General features: G+C 36.5%; 1 protein-coding gene across 2 annotated transcripts in view; it reads left to right on the plus strand.

The window, feature by feature from the left end:
• Window positions 1–20248, plus strand: part of ILDR2 (immunoglobulin like domain containing receptor 2) — an 81105-nt gene that overhangs the window by 46845 nt on the left and 14012 nt on the right. Inside the window, exon 6 of one of the 2 annotated variants that reach the window (XM_087721486.1) lies at window positions 17891–17947. The exons of the other annotated variant lie outside the window; for it this stretch is intronic. Within the exon in view, the coding sequence (XP_087577612.1) occupies window positions 17891–17947 (57 nt within the window). The remainder of the gene's footprint in view (window positions 1–17890; window positions 17948–20248) is intronic. 2 annotated transcript variants of the gene reach the window in all.

Below are 20248 nucleotides of genomic sequence, written 5' to 3' on the forward strand. Positions count from 1 at the left end.
TGTGTTGCCAACAGACTGTGTAACAGTTTCTGATTTTAAAAAGAATATTTTGATAACATCAGGCACAATGAGAGAAATAAACTTTATTTTTGAATAAGTAATATATATGACTAACAGAAAACTTCAATAAGAGATATATAAATGTAGTATTTGTTACTAGATGCTTTTGAATTAAAGCACTGCATCATGAAAATGAATTACAGGTGAAATGAAAATTTGTTTTAATACAAGTTATAAAGTAATATTCAGGGAAATTCTAGAACAGTAGATGATATGATTTAAACAGTTGTCCATTAGCTACCTATCACAATGCATCCTACATTTGCAGCTTGGGAGTAAGTATAGAAACCTGTTACTATTATCTTTATATTGCAACTTTTTGAATGTTAAAATAATGCAATTTTATTGCAGCTGATGGCTCACCAGGAGAAGCGTTCTTTGAATTTGCCTTATTAACTGGAGTGATAATTATTTTTTATAATTTATTACTCTGAAAGTTCAAGTTCCTTATATTATATTTAAAAATATTACTGCTAAGATAGGGAAACAACATGATTTCTGAACTGTACAATTCATAGAAAAATCAGTAAAATACATAGAAAACTTATTTTTTTTTCCCTCTTATGGCATAATGTCTAGAAGATAAACAAACCCTACTTTTGCAGAATGTATGTGGTTTGGTGAATTGAGGGAGATATAATCTCTTACATCCATAGGAAGAAACTAGAGATACTTCTATTGGCAGATTTTAGAAGGAATGATGTAATAATTAACCATGGTCTGTATACATACTGTATGTGTATACATTGAGGAAATGTATTTTAAATCCTGTCAAGTTTTAAATATTCAGCATAAAATTACATGTTATACAATATAATGTGAAACGGAAGTCAGAAAATCCTCCACGAGTAGATTACTTAAACTATGACAGTCTAAGTAAATTATTCTGATTTTATGTTATTTTTCTAAAGGCTTCCAGTAGCGTGTTTTGCAGTAACTAAAACAGATGTTATCTTTGAAATGCATGGGATGCTGACGTTTGGGATTCAGTCTATTGGTATTCTGAATCATAGATTAGCAGCTGGCAGTTCGGTTCTCCTTGGAGATAGCTGCCAGCCTCTTCTCCAATACTCAATGCAGAAATGTTCTTTTGAGAAGATTACTTTCACAAGCTGCCTGGGGATCTCACTGTGGTCAATCAGATATAGCTGCAGGCCAATTTTTAGAACAAGTTATTATACATTCAAAAATCTTTTTTTCCCCTCTAAGTACCTGATACCGAAGGTGATCGTATTAAGGACTATTATCTTGCTGAAATACTCAACATTAGGTTGAGAGCCAAGAAATTTAAAATCTTTCCCAGATCTGCAAAAAGATCAACCCAAATAGCTTGTTGAAAAGATTAGCTGATAATGAAGAGTTGTCCATAGGTCCACAGTAAAGCATTGTTTATATCGCAGTGATCTTCACCAGAAAGTTGTCTGAAGGAAACCTTCATCAGAAAAGTATTAACTAAAGGGAGGGTGGGGGAGACCTTGATAAGCCTGAAACAATTGGGAACAATGTTTTTTGGAGTGATGAAACAGGAACAGAATTATTTCACCATGATCACAAGAGATATATTTGGAGAAAAAAGGGACGAAGCATTTAAGGAAGAGAACATCCTGTTAAGCATGGGGGTGGCTCTATTAATGGCACTGTGCCACAGAAAATACTTGTGTGGGTTGGCAGAAGAATGGATTCCATTCAATATCAATACATCCTAGAAGTTAATGTCCTATAATCAGTGAAAAAATTGAAGCTACAAGGAATGACCTTTAAAATTCCTAGATTTGGATATTATTGAGAATCTATGGGAATATTTCAAATGTGAAGTGCGTACAAGGAGACCTAAGGTTATTACTAAGAAAGAAAAGTTCTATAAGGAAGTGGAGTAGGGGAATTAAACAGCAACAGTAGTCTGCTAACTACGCACAGAAACATTTGGAAACTATTATTTCTATCAGAAGAGGATTTACAAAGTACTAATTGAAAATTAGTCCAAACATGCAATTCCATATTCACCTGCCATATTTGCATATTATTTCAAATATGTAAATAACTGCATATAAATATTATATATTCAAATTTGCAGAAAGATTTATTTATATTTGTACTCTGCTGTAATCAATCAAAAATTAGTGATTAAACATATAGAAGTTGTGACAGTTTCTGTTTACTTAGGATTTATTAAAACTTATAATTTGAACAAGAGAAATCTGCAGAAAAGCCAGGTTTTGAGTAGTTTCCTAGAATGTTTGGAGCATTCTTTACTTGGGAGATAAAGAAAAGGCAATTGTCAGGTTCTCGCACACTTCACCTCATGTGGATTGGGAACCCTAATTGAGACCCCTCCCTGTAGGAAAGCATGGAGTAGGCCAATTCTTATTGGAATAAATGGTCCTTTTGATATCTAGGAGTATGGTATGTAGAACTTTAAAGGGCATAACCAGCGTTTGAAATGGACCAAGGATCAAATTATCAACTAGTACAGTGAATGAGATATTGGGATTATATTTATAGATATATACAAATCAAGACCTAATTATTGTTATATAGTCAGAAAACAGTAACAGTATAACAGAGTTGGAAGGAACCTTGGAGGTTTTCTAGTCCAACCCTCTGCTCAAGCAGGAGACCTTATACTTTCTGGACAAATGACTGTTCAGTCTCTTCTTAAAAATCGACAGTATGGAACACCCACAATTTCTGAAGCAAACTGTTCCACTGATTAATTGCTATCACTGAATCTGTTATCACTCCTTAAGCGAACCATTGCACTTGGACTAATTGAAGCTTCCAAGTCGTCTTACAAAGCAGCCCATGTTGTATATGTTACATACTGACAGACAGTATGGTGCGTTCCATCAAGGTCCTCTGATCCGGCGGGAAAATACTGAATGGTGATTGGCTAAGACATTTGACAGCACCCTATAAAAGGGAATGCTGTCAAACAGAAGGCTGCTGGATTGTACGTAGTTATCACTAATAAAGAGCTGTTGTTATTGTTAGCTTGAGTCTGCCTCTTCCATTCACCCGCTCTAACAGTATATAACATGTTGCAATAGTTTACATTTGTAGTGACAAGGACATGAGTAATTTATCATGGCTTTCCAATCTAATTAGGCTGGTAGTGTGTCACAAATAAAAAGAGTGAAGCAACCAACCTCCATTCAAATAGCCTTTGGCCCAACAGGACTTTCTATGATCCTATTCTCTTCCTGTTTGTCAATACATATAGGACACTTCTTTTATTGATCTTGCTGAGCAACTAAAACAGCCACCAATTTCACAGGCTCACCTTTCAGGTGGATCTACTCAGTAGTACAGCAGCCTACCAAGCCTTCCTTTCTATTGCTAAGGTTCTACTGCACAATTGTACAATGTAATATATATTATACTACTACTCAAATATACTATTATATTTGAGTCCTAAACCTATAAACAGATTATAATATTTCTACAGATACGTTATCTATGAGTTCTACTGACCTGGAACTGAATACTTGTTTTTGAAGCAGTTCTTATATATCCTATGCACTTACTCTAACCTGTAAGTAATGCAGTTTCTTCAACTATCTTCCTTTTCTATAACTTGCATGACACTGCTGGCAGCTTCTTCAGTCTGAGTTCAGTCTTGTCCCTGCCCTTTTATCACTGCTTCGAATTACTACTTATTGCCCAATGATCTCCCCATCATTCCTTATTACTTGCCAACCTCAGCCATACACTGTTAACAAAGGTTAATGGTTCAATTCAAAGGCCTCAGCACTAAAAGTTTCTATGGTAACAGCCCGTATGGCTATTTCTGTTTCTGTGAAAACTTTGATGACTGGCAAATTTTGCCACTTTTTTCCATGGATTGACAATCCCCAAAAAGAACTGAAGGGAAAGCAGCTTTAATTCTATCTGAGGGAGCAAGGAGGAATTAATTAAATGACCACACACTGTTAATAAATCTCCCAGCAGATTGCTGGATGCCTCTCTGATTTACAAGAAACACATTTCCTGTTCTGTGCATTTGAAAAGTTATTGGAATGCTTAGGTCAGAAGAATGTTACAGCTTGGCTGCACACATGCACTGTTGGGAGTTTCCCTCCAAAAAGAATTCCTGCAAAAGTTGCACAACTATTTAACTATGAACAATACACCCTCTCTCAATAATGTAATTATGATATATTTTTTAATCCTGTGCTTAAATTGCTGTCAATGTAGTTGCATATTTGCTTGCTTTTTGTTTGTTTTGTCATATCGACCACAATATTCTTTTTCTTTGACATGTTTCCTAATTTTGTGCATATCTTTGTTCAGCAAGGGATAAAATTCCAAGAGTTCCACACCTTATTAATTTCCTGAGATTTCCATAGATTATTGTGTATGAACATATCAACAGTTGCTAGTTGCTTATCTCATGTGTGAGAGTTTTGCATCCGAACATTGCCTTAAAAATGCTTCCAATTCAAAGATATTTGTCCAGCTTATTTTTATCTCCGTTTTTCTAGACAATTTGATGTGATGGCCTTTTTATCCACAAAGATAGAGAGAAAAACATGATACAGATAGAACAGGCTTCATTTACTAATCTTATGTTTTAGTGTACCATATATACTGTACAATGTACAGAGCTTTAGATGTCTAGAATAAAAATATAGGTTTATATTGCCAAATAACCAAAATATCAGCAACTCTAAACTTAAAACATATGCCTCAAGCAAACCTCATATTTTATAGAATAGAATCCAAACATCCCAAAGTTACAATGCTAGTTTTCCTATCTAATTTATTTTTTTACGATACTAACCTATTACCATATTGTTTACTTTTTCAGCCTAATGCTTTCTTGTTGAGGAGGATTGTTTTGTCTTTTTGCACCTTTGGGGTCAATCTAGCTTTCCTTTGCTTTTATTCCATAGCTAACTTCTGGGTATATGTCTCCTTTCTCAGTTTTATACATTCTTATATTCTAAACAAGGCACTGGATAACAAATAGTTTGCTTCCTGAACACTTTGACGTGTATCTTATAAATTTTTGGCTGCTAATCATGAATAGTATGTAATTTAATCTATCCAGTACCATTTTATAGAAATCTTCTGTTTTTATACAATGGCATTATTCAATATTTAGTTCCTAGTGGCTCTGCTACATACATGAAAGAAACATAGGAAAACATGGAAATGTTGAAGCACATCCAGTACACCAGTTACAACTAGAATACCCATGGAGATCTAAACAAAGTGGTTCTAATGCTTGGAATGCAGCTTGGATATATGTTGTTTCATATGCAAATGAGGCAAGAGAGTTCATTACATTAAAAAGAAAGAATTTGGTTCCACTCTGAAAGAATTTGGTTCCAGGACAGAAAAATGTGGTACATGAACAACTTATTGGTCTGACAAATTATTTTTGGCTCTGCTTCACAGAAAACTCAGACTGATGAAAATTTTGTGAAAGGGTTCAACAATGAAAGTGCAGGTTTTCCTTATTTTAGACAGATGTTTTGAAGAATAACTGATGCCAAGATTAAGAAAAGTATTTTTCCTGACCCATAAATCAGATACATCACCAGTGACAAGTGCAGTGGTGGGTTGTGACGATATGCCCCGGTACGGGTGTACCTGTGCCTGCCAGGAGCACTGGGTACCATTCCGGTATGGTGTTCTGGAGGGCCTACCCGCCCACCTGAGCTCCTTACCTGTATTGGAGCTCTTCGATGCTTCCGTGCACGGAGTGTATGGTGCCTGCGCAATGTTGCACTGAGCAGCTGGAGCATTACATAGGCGTCGTGGAGGTAAGGACGCACATGTGAGCTATACGCATGCATGTGGGAGACGCAGGGCCCTGTTGCACCATACCGGTTGCACCGGGATCTGGAACCCACCACTGGACAAGTGGTTCTCATATCTGCTAATGGGACCAAAGTTATTTGCCTGGAAAGCATTGAAGGATATCATTGAGAATTTTCTTGGTAACTACAGAGCACCAAACTACATTCAGCTGCTTTACAAACTTCTTACAGCATACAAAACCATGAAGCACAACCTGTCAGTGAGGATCCAATTTCTGCATTCACACTTGGACTTATTTCCTGAAAATCTAGGTCTAGTTAGTGATGAACATGGTGAAAAGTTTCACCAGGATATTGCCACAATGGAGAAATGCTATCAGGACAACTGGAATCCATCAATGCTGACTCATTATGGTTGGACATTGCAACACGATGCATCAGACACTGAGTACAAATGAAAATCAGCAGCTAAAGGCTTGTAGCCCTGTTGAACTCATGCAGAGTATAGGAAACATACAATTAAATACATTGTAGTATTAAAAATTTAATTTCATATTTCTCAAGATTCTTACATGATCACCGTCATTCTGAAATTATATTTGTAATCAGCTTGAATGGGTCTATTGTAATTATCAAAAGTTTTTTAGGAAGCAAAACTTTTGAACATTTTTTGTTATGCAGTGAAACCAGTGTTAGTTACTTTTGTCGGCTCTGCTCTATTTTTGTTACAACTCAATTATATGCACATCTCAAATTTCTGCTTAAGCATGTGAGGCAGCAGGTGCCTTTACCAAAATGACTGAAAAGCAGCTGTTATATGTACTTGCACAAGGGATATAATCAGTATACAGTAGGAATGAAGAAAATGTCAGTGTGTGCTAGATTATTATTATACAAAGAAGGGTAAACTTGCCATTTGAATATTCAAACCTTCTGAGACAGACTTAAGAAATTGGGCCATGCAGAAAGAATAGTAGGGAAATAGTTGCTCTGAAACATAGACATATGACTATAGGGGTCTTTTGTCTGCATTAATAGAAATAATCTATTTATCAAATTTCTTCAGTTTGCTATCCAAGGAGAAAAGGCAATAACAAAAGGAAGGAAGAGTGATATGTTACCTTGGATAGCTTAATATGCTGTTTTTACTTATTGGATTGTTCCGTATCCTATTTATTTATTAAATTTGTTTTCTCTCCATCTCGCCATAATGTTCAGACTTTGCTTTTGAACTGAGTTTTGGCACCTCTTCCAGGCTTGGATATATTGCATTGTACAGTTATGAAGATAAGGGAAATGTGGACTAAATGTTCTTCCGTGCAGGAATGAAAGCTTGTTTCACCCAGGAAAAATGTCCCTTACTTGAAACAGTCCTGGGACAAGTAGGAAGTGCCACTTATTAGTATGGGATATTTACTGTATATCAGCCCTATTCAAATACCATGTTACTCATACCTATATTCCTTACTTCAATCTCTAGAAGATAATTATTGTTATTGTTATTTCATTTTTAATGATTCTTTTTGGCAGCTAAGAGTGCCAAATTATGTAATATATGTAATTATATGATGATGTCTTTACCCCTCTTTTTCTCTCTTCTGTGTGTACCTCTATTTGTTTTGAACCAACAGAAAATTACAGTACTCTTGTTCAATTATTTGCCACTGAATTCACCAATACTATATTACATAGCTCCTGAAGTGGCAGAAGGGGGGTTAGAATCAGCATGCAAACTGCAAGTTGTCTCCACACTGACTTTGGGGGTTTAATTGCATCTATAAGGTCTGATAGTTCTTTGTTCTCTGCAGCAATTTCTTCTAGATGCTGCAGACTAACACTTCATAGAGCAGCCATGAAGTCATTGGAAAGATGTTTCGATGCCATGATATATCTATTATCTACAAAAATGACAAAAGAACAAGCCTGTGTGTTCCCTGTGGCTCTCTAAGATTTTGAAAAAGCAAAGGAAGAATATTGAAGCTCTTGGTATTAGAGAAGATTCCTGATTATAACATGGGCAGCCAAGAAAACAAACAGAAAGAGTGAACAAATCTCTCAATTATAATATCACAGTTTATCACATTCCACAGCCATAAACAACTCTCTTAATAAACTTTTGCTGGTTAAAGTTGAAAGATTAGGTTTTATTATTTGCCAATAGGCAAAAGATGAGATATGGGATAAGAATTTTGGTTGAAATATTAGAGAAAGATTATGTTGAAAATATTTAGACTTATTTTGATGAATGGACTTATTATTTATTTTTATTTTTTGTTTCTTTTTAAAAATATTTCTCCTTTTCTTCCTCCTCCCCAACTTTGGACACATTATGTGAAAGCCTAACTCTCTAGTAAAAGTTTTAATCCTGAGAAAAGTGGAAGGAAAGAAAAGAAGAGAATGACTATCAGCAAGATAAAGGAATTCAGTTATATTTGCAATGACTACACTCTTGGAAGACCTGAAAGATCAGGTTAAGGGCAGATTGTCATGGAAAAATACATCTATGGGGTTGTTGAGAGTCAACACCAATCGGATGGCACATAATAATAAAAAAAGATTTTTGGTTAAAGCAACCTAGAGTTACCTTGAAGTAAAATGGGTGACCTATAAATTTTACAAACAAACAAATAAGTAAGTATAAGAAGGAAAGGAAAATCCTTATGTGCTTTCATAATAAATTCACTTTATTTTCCCCGTTTTTGCCACCACTGAACACCATGCAAAATCCATGTTTTTTATGTGATTTCTCATCAAAGTATATACTGAATGCAGGTTTGATATGCTTCAAAATCATATGATCTCAGATTTTCACTTTAAGAGAAGAAAGTGCCATTATCTTTGGGACTGTTTACAAATTTTTGGTAACAATGAATTGGTAATGTGGCAACTACAAATGAACAAATGTGTTGTATAATATAAAATTGACAAATATAAGCAACAATAATCTGTTAATTAGGTATATAATTATATCTCTGTAAATCAAAAGAAATTATTAGCTTCTTTGCCCAACAGCTTACATCCTAAAATTTGATACAACACAGATGATAGTAGATATGAGTGTTAGAAGCAGGCTAGAGGGGGGAAGGAAGAGAGAAATCTCATATACTGTATTTCATTTGATATGAAACTATGCATTCAGTTAGGCCTGCTAAGCTTAATTTCAGGGCACAATGAGAGTAAAGGAATTTTGCAAAGATTTTTCAAAACTTGAAAGGTCACTTAATAAGAAAAAGATAGAACATGAACATGAATAGTTGAGTGTGTTAAAATAGATAATTTTGAGGCAATTATATACAGGTAGTATTATTTAATAACTGCCCTGTTCAGTGATCTTTTGAAGATATGATAGTGCTGAAAAAGTAACTTTATGACTGGTTCTTACATTTACGATTTGCATTGCACACTTCACAGCTGTCTACTGACAAGCAAAGTCTTTGTAGAAGCTGGCAGTAAAACTGCTAGTTGCAGTCTTGTGATGTCTCACCAAATGATCATGTTGTTTAATGACAGGGTTATAGGTCCGAGTTGTGGTCATTAAGCAATGATTACCTTATTCGAATCATATGAGTGAAGAAATAATTGAAGGCAAAGTCAGAAGACCATCAAAGTATGAGTGGACCTTTTGTACTGAATTAAGGAAAGGCAGCATAGAACAATTGTGTATTTTCAATATATTTTTAATAGAATGGTTTTATATACTGATAAGAGATCTAAAGTGTGACAGCATAGAGCATTTCTTCATTACCACAAGTGTCATTCGAATCTTGATTTGATAGAAAATAAAACCAATTTATTTGCTGTGCCTGTTACTAATCTCTGATCATTTTGATTGTTTATGTACCATCAAATTGATATCAACTGTTAGTATTCACATATATTTTCTCCAGAAGAGTCTATTTCATCCTAGTCCTTTCAGTGATTTACCCATTACAGCTATAATTGAATCCATTCATCTTGATGGTTGGTCCTTTTGTTCTTTTTCTTTTTCCTTCCACCTTTGCAAGCATCACAGAGTTCTCAAAAGAATTTGGCTTTTGCATAATGTGTCCAGAATATAATTTGACCCTGGCATCTATTTCTTATTTAAGTGATAACTCTGAATTGATTTGTTCCATGATTCATTAGTTTATTTTGTTGGGTATCTTGGTATTTTCAGGTGTCTTCTCCAATACTAAAATTCAAAAGCACAATATTCTTTCTGTTCGGCTTCAAAGTCCAAACTTCATAAAGTGTCACAGGGAAGCCGTGTCTTGCACAAATATTTTGATTGTTGTAGGCGTAGACATATATGGACATATCATGATGTTTGATTATGTCTCCCAAAGTGTTCATTGCTATTCTACCAAGTACTAATCTGTGATATATTTCTTGATTGTTGGTTTCTTTATTGTTGATAGTTACTGTATTTATCGGCGTATAACACGCACCGGCGTATAACACGCATTCCCCATTTTAACACAAAAATTTGAGTAAAAATTTTTTTCATTAAAAATAAATGACTTGGAAGCTCGGAACTTAATGTTGGATTAAAATTTATAACATTAGAACATGAATTACTTCCCCACCCTCTTCTGTCACATCATTTTCCCCCCTCTGATCCCCCTGTACCACCTAATCCCCCCCCCCAGATCCACCTGTACAACCTAATCCCCCTGTACCACATAGTCCTGATACCACCTGTACCATATAACCCCACCCCCCATATCACATACTCTTTCCCCCTGCGCCACATAACAAGCCTGTAGCAGACTAGCAGACTCAGGTTACTCTTTAATTGCGCTGACGAGTAACGTCCTCAGCGTAACGTCAGGGACGTCACTCGTCAGAAGTACGGTGGCCTCGGAGGGTCCTGAGGAGCAGCCTTTAAAACAGCAGTGCGGGCGGCTGCGGACTCACAGCTGATTGGGAGAATGCCAGCGCGTACACTTGGGACCAGAGAGCAGGCGGGCGGGAAGGTAAGCACCCGCAATGATGGAGAAAAAATACAGGCAGCGGGCGGCTCTCTGGCCACTGCGAGCCGCTGCTGCTAGGATGGGGTTAAATCAGGCAGCGGGCGGCTCTCTGGCCGCTGCGAGCCGCTGCTGCTAGGATGGGGTTAAATCAGGCAGCGGGCGGCTCTCCAGCCGCCGCTTGTTCAATGATGGGGTTAAAGCGAACAGCAGGTGGCTGGAGAGCTGCCGCCACTGCTGCAAGGTAGGGGTTATATCAGGCAGGGTAGCTGGAGAGCCGCCGATGCTGCCATGAAATGGATGCTGCACTTCTATGAGTATCATGGGCGCCGGTGAATCAGCTGGAGCAGGCAGTTTGGGACCCGGCGTATAACACGCAGTATCGGCGTATAACACGCAGGCAGGGTTTAAGCTTGCAATTTTAGTTTTAAAACTGCGTGTTATACGCCGATAAATACGGTAATTATAACAAGCAGAAACTATTCACTTTTTAGTATCTTTTTTGTCAATTCTAAATCTGGGTCTGTTGTCATTTTTTAAATTCTTCTTTCTATTTTAATCTTAGTTCTATTTTTATCACTAGAACATCTATATGATTGATATTTCCAGCTATCAGTGTAGTGTCATCAGCACAGCATGGGTATTGATAGTTCTCTTCCAAATTTATAACCACTCCTATGATCTTCCAATCTGGCTTCCCTAAATGCATATTTAGTATATAGTTTGAATAAATAAGAAAGAATATACAGCCTTCTCTCACTTCTTTGCCAACCTAGACTTAATTTGATTCAGTATGTTTAATTGGTCTGTGGCTTTCTGACCTGTGTATTTTTTGTATGGGGATCTAAAGACATTGTGATATTCTGACATGTTCTGAGTTTCCCATTTTCCTAAAAGCATCCACAACTTGACATTGTTGACACAACTGAGGCTTTTGTGTAAACAGTGAAAAAACGTATCGATTCAATTTGGGCATTCTTTGTCTTTTTCAATTATCCCATGTGGATCAGTGTTGGATAATTTTAAGTATTATTTTATAATACTTCATGTGAAATTAAGGATTTTGTATGATACTTTGGTATTAAGATTTTTTTCTTTGTTATTGGTGTGTAGAATGACCTCTTCCAATCAGCTGGCCACTGTGTCATTTTCCAGATTTCCTGGCATTGTTTGATAGAACCTTACAGATTCTTCTTTGGCAGCTCAACATATAGTTCTCCCTCCCATATTTCTTTGTTTTTCTTTGATTTTTTTGGGGGGGGGGATTTTTGTTTTTCTTTGAATCTGTTCATTTACATTTTTAGCATATCAAATACAAACTGAAATGTCCTTCTGAATTTTAAGATCTGAAAGACCTCTTGTTTTTCCTTATCTCTTTTCATCTTTAGTGTCTTCATATGTTGTGTTAATGACGCATTTATTTTCTAATCGCTTTCTATTAAGTTCCTTCCTGGGAACTTTCTGTGTCTTGTTTTTGAATTATCTTTTCTGCTTAGCATTTTTTATTCTTAGTTCGGATGTCTGGATTTCTCTCTTCTTTTTCTTAAATTATGGTAGTCTCTTTTTACTCAGCTATTCTGGTTCTCTATAAATTAGGTTTAAGACTTCAAAGTGATTACTGATGTTTTCTTTTTAAAATGGTAGGTATATGCTTAAAATCATATCATAGAAACTGGTTGGCTTTCTTGTGATGCTTTAGTTTAATTTGGAACTAGCATATGAACAGCTTGTGATCTGTTTCATAGTAATGTCCTAGCCACTTCTTTGCTGTCATAACTGAGCTCATATACTTGCTTGTACCAATAACATAGTCACTTTGATTTCTGTGTATTTTATCTGATAATATAGGGCCATGATGGCGAACCTATGGTATGTGTGCCAGAGGTGACATGCAGTGCCCTCTTTAATGGCCTGTGAGCCATCACCCCAGTTCAGCTCTGCTGTGCATGCACGTGTGCCTCCTGCTAGCCAGGTGGTGTTTGGGTCTCTGCTGCACATGGTGAGGGATGGGGGATGGGTGCATTAGCATGCGTGAAGGTGGTGTGTGTGTGTGCGTGTGAGGAGCTGGGCATATGCGTGGTAGGGCAGGGGGGAATGCAGTGAGCATGCATGCTTGTGTGATGGCAGGCCACAGATGCAGGGGACGCACATGCATTGCGTTTTGGCACACATACGCAGGCACACATACGCTTTGGGCACTCGCTCCGGGAAAGGTTAGTCATCACTGATATAGGGTATAGGGCCGTAATGGCGAAACTATGGCACGCGTGCCACAGGTGGCACGCAGAGCCCTCTCTGTGGGCACGTAAGCCATTGCACCAGCTCAGCTTCACCACTCATGCGTGCATGCCTTCTGCCGGCCACCTGATTTTTGGAACTCTGCTGTGCATGTGCGGGGGTGGAGGGATGTGGGAGAAGTCCCCAGTGTCCCATTTTTGCCCCCAGGAGGCTGCAGGGAGGCCTACTAGGCCCAAAATGGGAAGTGGGGAGGTGTTGCACGCACATATGCGGGGGTGGGGAGGCGTGGGGGGTGTCACGTGCACATGGGCAGGGGAAGCAAGGGGTCACGTGCATATGTGCAGGGGTGCCGGGCACATGCGTGGGTCATACATGCATTGCATTATGGGTGCTTTCGGCACACAATGATAAAAAGGTTATTCATCACTGGTATAGGTATCGTTTCGGTTGTTGGGAGACTATGTTAACAACGAAGAATTCACTAGAGTAGCAGAAATCAATAAATCAATGTTATATTTCACTTGACCATACGGTCCAACTATGTTTTCCTCTTTAATATTTCCAATGTCTTTGGCATTTGGATCTCTTAACTACAAGTAGCACATCTTGCTTGCATATTCAGTCAGTTTAAGATTGAAGTTGACCATAAAGCTGATTAATCTCCTCTTTTGCATCAGTGTCTAAAACATCAAAGATACAATTTGGATAATCATTGTACTAGAAGTTTTTTATGAAGTTTGATTATTATTCAGTAATTGACCCAAGTACTTTCCTTGCTATATCCTTTCTGATTATGAAAGCAAAACTCTCTGTCCTCTCCGCCACCCCCGTTCTCTAGTTTCAATTGTCCGGAAGGAATATTTTCTTTAATTGGAAGTAATATACAAACAAAAATTGCACACATGTACAGCTAAATTATACTTTTCAGCTGTCCTGAATCAGTGTCCTTCCTCTAAAACCAGGACCTCTAAAAATATTTACAACAAAATGGAATTTTAGCTACTTTTAAAAAGCATTTCTTGATAATCATGGGTGTGGAACCAATAGTGAATTACATAACCCCCTTCAAAAGATATTTACTTCTTCGTGTGACTGCTAGTTCAACATGCATTAATAAGTACAAAAGAACAACTGAATGATAGGAACAGTCTTGGTCAATGATTTTCAACATTTTCTTAACCATAGGCCATGGGCTTTGGATCACCAAGACTTAAGATTTAAATCATAACATTTCTTCAAGCCTTTGTGGAGCCCCTGTAATGACATCATGGCCCCCAATGGTCTGCGGACCACATGTTAAGTACCATTGGTCTTGGTAATGACTACACTCTGATTTGAATCAAATGTTTTTAAACAGTGATTCCAAACTAATGTCTTGATCATGATGTATTTGATTTTAATTTGATGCCTGACTACAAACTGATTTTGAGTGATAATTCTAAAGCTTATGTTTATGATATCATAATTCCCAATTTTTATAAATTGTAATCAATTATATCCAGAGGGCCTCATTATTAAGAACATCAGAGTTCTATTCTGAAAATTCTAGCAACTCTACATTTGCTGATCCTTTCCTTGATTTTGCATTCTTTTCTCTTCGAGAAATAAACCTATGGAAACATCATGTAGTCACAGCTGTTATAGTTTGAATATATCATTTTTAATTGATAAAAATGCTTCCATTTTCTCATATCACATTTCTAGCAGCTTCGGAACATTCCCTACCCTAATCAATGTGTGTTCTTTTGTCCTTTCCATATATTTTTGGTTCACGTGTTGCTCATCCCTGTGGGAGGAAAGTTGGCCTTCAATTAGCAAGCATTCATGACAAGCTTGTGTGTTATCTCCTCCTTCTGTTGCTGTGGAAACCACCGGTATTAAAAAGAATGGCTGGGTCAGCTGTAGAGTTTTTCAGCAGCCTACTTAACAGTGGTTATTAAAAATGAGGATCAGGGGAGGAGAATTACACACCGGTAGGGAGAAGGGTTATCACTGAATTAATTCAGTGCATAGGAAAAAAAAATACAATTGTGGCAGAATTACTTAGGTTTTATTTTAAAACAGGTTGGATATTGGGAGTTCTGACACATTCAAATCTTCTAGCACTCAGATTTAGACCTCACTTTTCTACCCAGCCCTTTGCTGAAATGGTTAATAAAAAGAGAGCTTTAGTGAATTCCATTGCAGATTTTATTTCTCAGAACAGTGGTGAGCAGAAGGGGAGGGTGAGAAGAAATCTGTGAAACCAGTAAAGAAAATAGTTTTTCAGAAGGTGTGTACAGCGTCTGAAGAACATTATATTTTTGGAAGCCAGCTATTAATCCACTCTTGGGAGTGGAACATCCAGGATCATTCCTTGCAGTCCTGACTATAGTAATATGGTTGTTTTCTAAGACTTGACAAAACATGTATAGATAATATTATTTTGTTTTATACCGATCCCAGTTTAGGAGTATTCAGAATGATACATTTCCAGATCTTGATATATTTTGCATCAATTTTATTGCATTCTTCATTTTCTGTTGGTCTTTGCTGCTATTTCAAAAAATTTCAAAAAATCCTGTTAACAATCCATTTTTGTATTTAACTTATAGAAAATTTATCACAGCTTCTTATCTATCTCAAAGCATCCCAGCTGATTAGTCCTGGATCAAATATCCTTGTTTTCTTCTAAATAGTATTTCTTATCAATTGGTTAAATGTGATAAGTCCATTCTCCAAAATCCATCTATCTCCCAAAAAAATCCAGATGAAATTGTTTTCCAGTTGAATATTTCCCTCAGTCTTAAGGAAAACCAATTTATAACTTATCCATTCAGTCAGTTCTAAGTTTGTAAGGTCCATATTTCTTTCAGTTTCAAATTCCACTGAATTTGCCAATTTCAAACCAAGTTCCTTTTGTAAATCTGGTTTAACTATAGTTACTTGCATCTGGGCATTTTTTGTAGCATTATTATTTTGTCAAACTTTTAAAAAAAGTTTTCAAATTGGGTTTGTATGTTAAAAAGCAGTCTTTTCGAAAATGCCAGCCAGAGTGCCTTCTCTATAAACTGATACATTATTTGCTCTCTTGTAGTTTAGCAACCCAAGATAAGAAAGCTCTTCAAGGACAGAGAACAAAGAATGGTTAAGTGATATTCGTCACAATAAATAATGTATAGAGAAACAGAGAGGATATTTTTTGGACATTTCAATCCAAAATTAAAAGAAAAAAATTAAAAAATAAGGTCCAAACTTTTGCAAATTAATAAAATGCAAAATTCCTGTAGTGAAAGTCCAATATAAATGAAAATCAAGTCAAAACACTTTCACTACCCAAAAACATGCTATAACAGTGATGGCTAACCTTTTTGCCATCGTGTTCCAAAAGCAGGAGGAGCACAGGGGGGGGTGTCATGCACGTGTGCGCACATGGGCATGCGATCCCCCATGTGCATGCACGTGAAACCCCTCCCCTCCCCCCACTTTTGGTACACAATGACATGGTGGACCTGTTTTTCACCATCCTTAGGTGAAAGCTTTCTAGGAGCCTGGGGAGAGTGAAAACAGCCTCCCCCACCCCCACAGGTCCTCTGGGGGCCAGAAACGGGTTGTTTCCCGACTTTCAGTTTGCGCATAGGGCCGTTTTTTGCCCTCTGGAGGCCTCCGGAGGGAGAAAGATGATTCTACAGGCAACCCAGAAGTTTGGGAACTTCCGGGAAGCCTCCAGAGGGCAGAAAATGGCCAAAAATGAAAGCCAAAATCAGCCAGAAAGCGTGCACATGCATGCTGGAGTTGACAGGGCAATGCCTTGAGTGCCCTAAAAAATGGCTCCATGTGCCATAGGTTCACCATCACGGTGCTATAACTTCCTTACATAAATTGAATAATTATTCAAAACAGCAAAGTAGATCCAAAAAAAAAAAAAAAAGAGAGAGAGACAGAGAAAACAGATAAAGTGTAGCAGGGGATTAAAATAGGTCAGCATTCAACCAGTCTATTAACTTAGAGATAAAAAGCAAAGTTAAAAATGAAACTTCAAGTAGTGAAACCCCAGTCTTGTTTAAAAAAATGATCAGCCAAGAAGAAAAAATGGGTACCTGACTTTCTGGCCTCTCATACTGGGAATTGCAATCTTCAAGATTCCTCTTCCCAGGTTGGGTCTATGGTCATCCAAAAGTCATCGGGTCATTCCTATGTGCTTCTATTGAAACTCAGGGAGCAGCAGTGCCAAACAGCCAACTTGGCAGCAAAATCAGTAGCTCATCGGCAGGAGAGAAAAATCCTCTTAATGTTTAGCAACCATCTTATGGAAGGGTTCTATAAAGGAAAATCTTGATATGGTAAAAGAGCAATTACTGTATTCCCACCTGCATTCTTGCGCTGATGACAACCTGATTAAGGCCAAATGAAGTTGCCTCTTAGTTAAGATAAAGCATATGATGTTAAAATCTACCTAAGTGGTGACATTTTGCCATTATAATTTAATGAAATAAAGCATAAAGTTATCCATGCTGGAACAAATATAAAATGCAGAACAGAACGACAATATTCATACATACAGTAAGTTCAACTTCATATGGATTGTGGGTAACTTTTGAAAATCTTAGGTAACGTATCAATATGTAATGGTCAAGAAAACACAAGAGTATCTGTCAAATCCTTATGGTATCAGCTAGCATATGGAATGATGACATAATGAACTTGTTACAATATTTAAAACAGCATTTCATAACACATGCTTATGTCATGAGAAACAAAGCAGAGATGATCAATAGGCTAAAAGACAATATATAGGCTTTATACCATGCAGTTCTATAAGCTTAATGTTGAGACAAAGAATGGGAAGTGATTTTCCTGCACTAACTTCCTTCTTTCCATTCCTCCTGTCTTTTCTAGGCAGGACAGGGATGCTTGCTGGTCTCTTACCCAGATTTGCTGTGGATATTATGTCAGGTACTCTGCTATCTAACACTTTCTGTTCTTCTGTTTTCTACTGTACTTTGTGAATTTATTCCCTGCTTTTCCTTGTAGCCTTATTGAAGCCTTACCTCTTCAATAACTTTTTTCAATTTAAGGAGAGTAGGGGGAAGTGGTAAGGTTTTTAAAGTCAAGATGAGATGTAAAAAGAGTGTTTTATTGATTTATTAATTAGATTTATATCTTGCTTTCTCTCCCAATAACTCAGAGGCTAGGATTGTATAAATAAATATGGTTACTTCATGGGAAGTATGTTTATGTTCTAAATACTACTTGAAGTATACAAACTTTCTTCTTCAAATTATTAGTATAATTGATATAATTCAGGCAAATATTAAGATCAAGGTTGAGTGAATTTGAAATACTAGGGATGTATGCATGTCAACCCCAAGCCTCATTTCATAGGTTACTATTTGTTTCACACTATGTTCAGTAAGCAAGCTTACATTATTTAGAGATCAAATTTATTGCATTCTTAAAACAATGTTCCCATTTAAAACTTTAAAAAACAGAAATTATTTTCATGAGTGTGTTGCATGGGTCTACTTTCTTTGCGTCATCATCCCTGTTTTAGCCCTCTTATTCCCCCCCCCCCCCAAAAGATCCTGGCAATATAAAGACTGGCCATTCTTTATCTCACGCTATATTCAGAGCAGATTTTACGAGTATGATTTTTTTTGAGATGTATTGGTTTTCATTCCTAACAAGAATAATGGCTGCCTGGTCATTTGATTTGAATACCAGCATTTATCAACAGCACCATATTAGGGAATTTTGATTCCATTACTAGCCTTTTCTACCTAGCCTACTGTACCAGTTTACAACATTTGGATGTATATATTCTAGTATAAACATACATTAATAAAGAATTGTTAAATTGTTTCTTGGTCTTTTTAAAAAAAAAATATACTTAAAAATCTAACAGTTCTTTTTCAACACCACAGGCTTCTTTGTAAATCCAATAAAGTCACAATGTTGGTTATATAAAATAGTCATTATTTTAGCTTGTATTCAAATTAAGGATAGCTTCTTTTCTATTGACATTTAGAAAGACCATGAAACTATATTTGATCTGTTGAGGTACCGAACAACAAGGGAATAGCTGGCCAGGGAATGACTAGTTTCAAAATTAATTATTGATAAAAGAGAATATTGTACCTCTGGATTGAGCTGTAGGATCTCTGGTGCTCTTGATAGTTTTCTTGCAGTCGTTTCATTACCTAGTAACTGAGGATCTTATCTAGTTTGGTGACAATGTTACCCAGTTTGTTAATGAAACAACTGCAAGGATAAAAACAAGATGGTATCAAAGAGCATCCAGACCACACACATTGATTATTACTGTAAGATAGCATTTATTATGAGTTTTTATGATTTGTCAACTTTATGATGTTTAAATTATTGCATATTATATTACACTGTTTTTATTATGTCATTATTATAAAATTAATTATTTTATTCATTATTGCATTGTTTAATGTATTTCAAAATAATTCCATACTTTAACTTACGTTATGTTCTAGATGGAAATCCTCACACCTCTCCATGCTCAATTTGTTTTAGCTGTTCATTCAGCTAACAAATTCAAATTTCCACAACAGAACAAATACCCATTTGAAATGAGCAAAGAGAGGTCTGCTCTTTCCATCAGCTTATCTTTGGTTATCACTAGAGCTTCTATCAAGATTTCTCTCCTTATCTCCGTCAATTTTTCTCTCTTTTCTTCTTCTGTGCTTTGAAGTCTGGAGTAGAGTTCCAATCCATCCATCTCCCCTTTCCATATTCCGCTCTTGCCATTATCAACCACGCTCACTTTGTTGTCAGTATCCACAGTTTTCTTATCTCTTTGCTCATTTTTTTCTTCCATCTTTTGAACTCTGTCCTCCACTTTCTTCATTTGGTAAACATCCTCAGTTTCTCCATCAGATTTTTCTGTTTTGTATTCCATATTTTTCAAACACTTTTCAATTCTCTCTGTCACAACTAATAGATTTTGAATTTCAAACATAATCATTTGCAATGTTACAGTTTCTTTTTCCTGCTGGGCCATTCTTTCAATTTTGCAGATACTGCCACTATAGGGTTCAAGGCTATTTTAATACACTTCAAACAGGTTCATTTATTATCTTTCAAGTCAAAATGTTGTCTTCTCTCCAATAGCTAGTGATAAAATTTCAAAAAGGCACCTGTATAAACAACTTGTGCACTTCCTACTATCACTGTCAGTAAACAAGCTGAAATAATCTTGAATCTCAAGTGATCAAAGAGAAAGAAGGA

Source organism: Thamnophis sirtalis, unplaced genomic scaffold (genome assembly GCF_051295495.1).
Source record: "Thamnophis sirtalis isolate CommonGarterSnake01/CBP01778 unplaced genomic scaffold, rThaSir2_p1.2 scaffold_8, whole genome shotgun sequence".
Classification (NCBI taxonomy): Eukaryota; Metazoa; Chordata; class Lepidosauria; order Squamata; family Natricidae; genus Thamnophis; species Thamnophis sirtalis.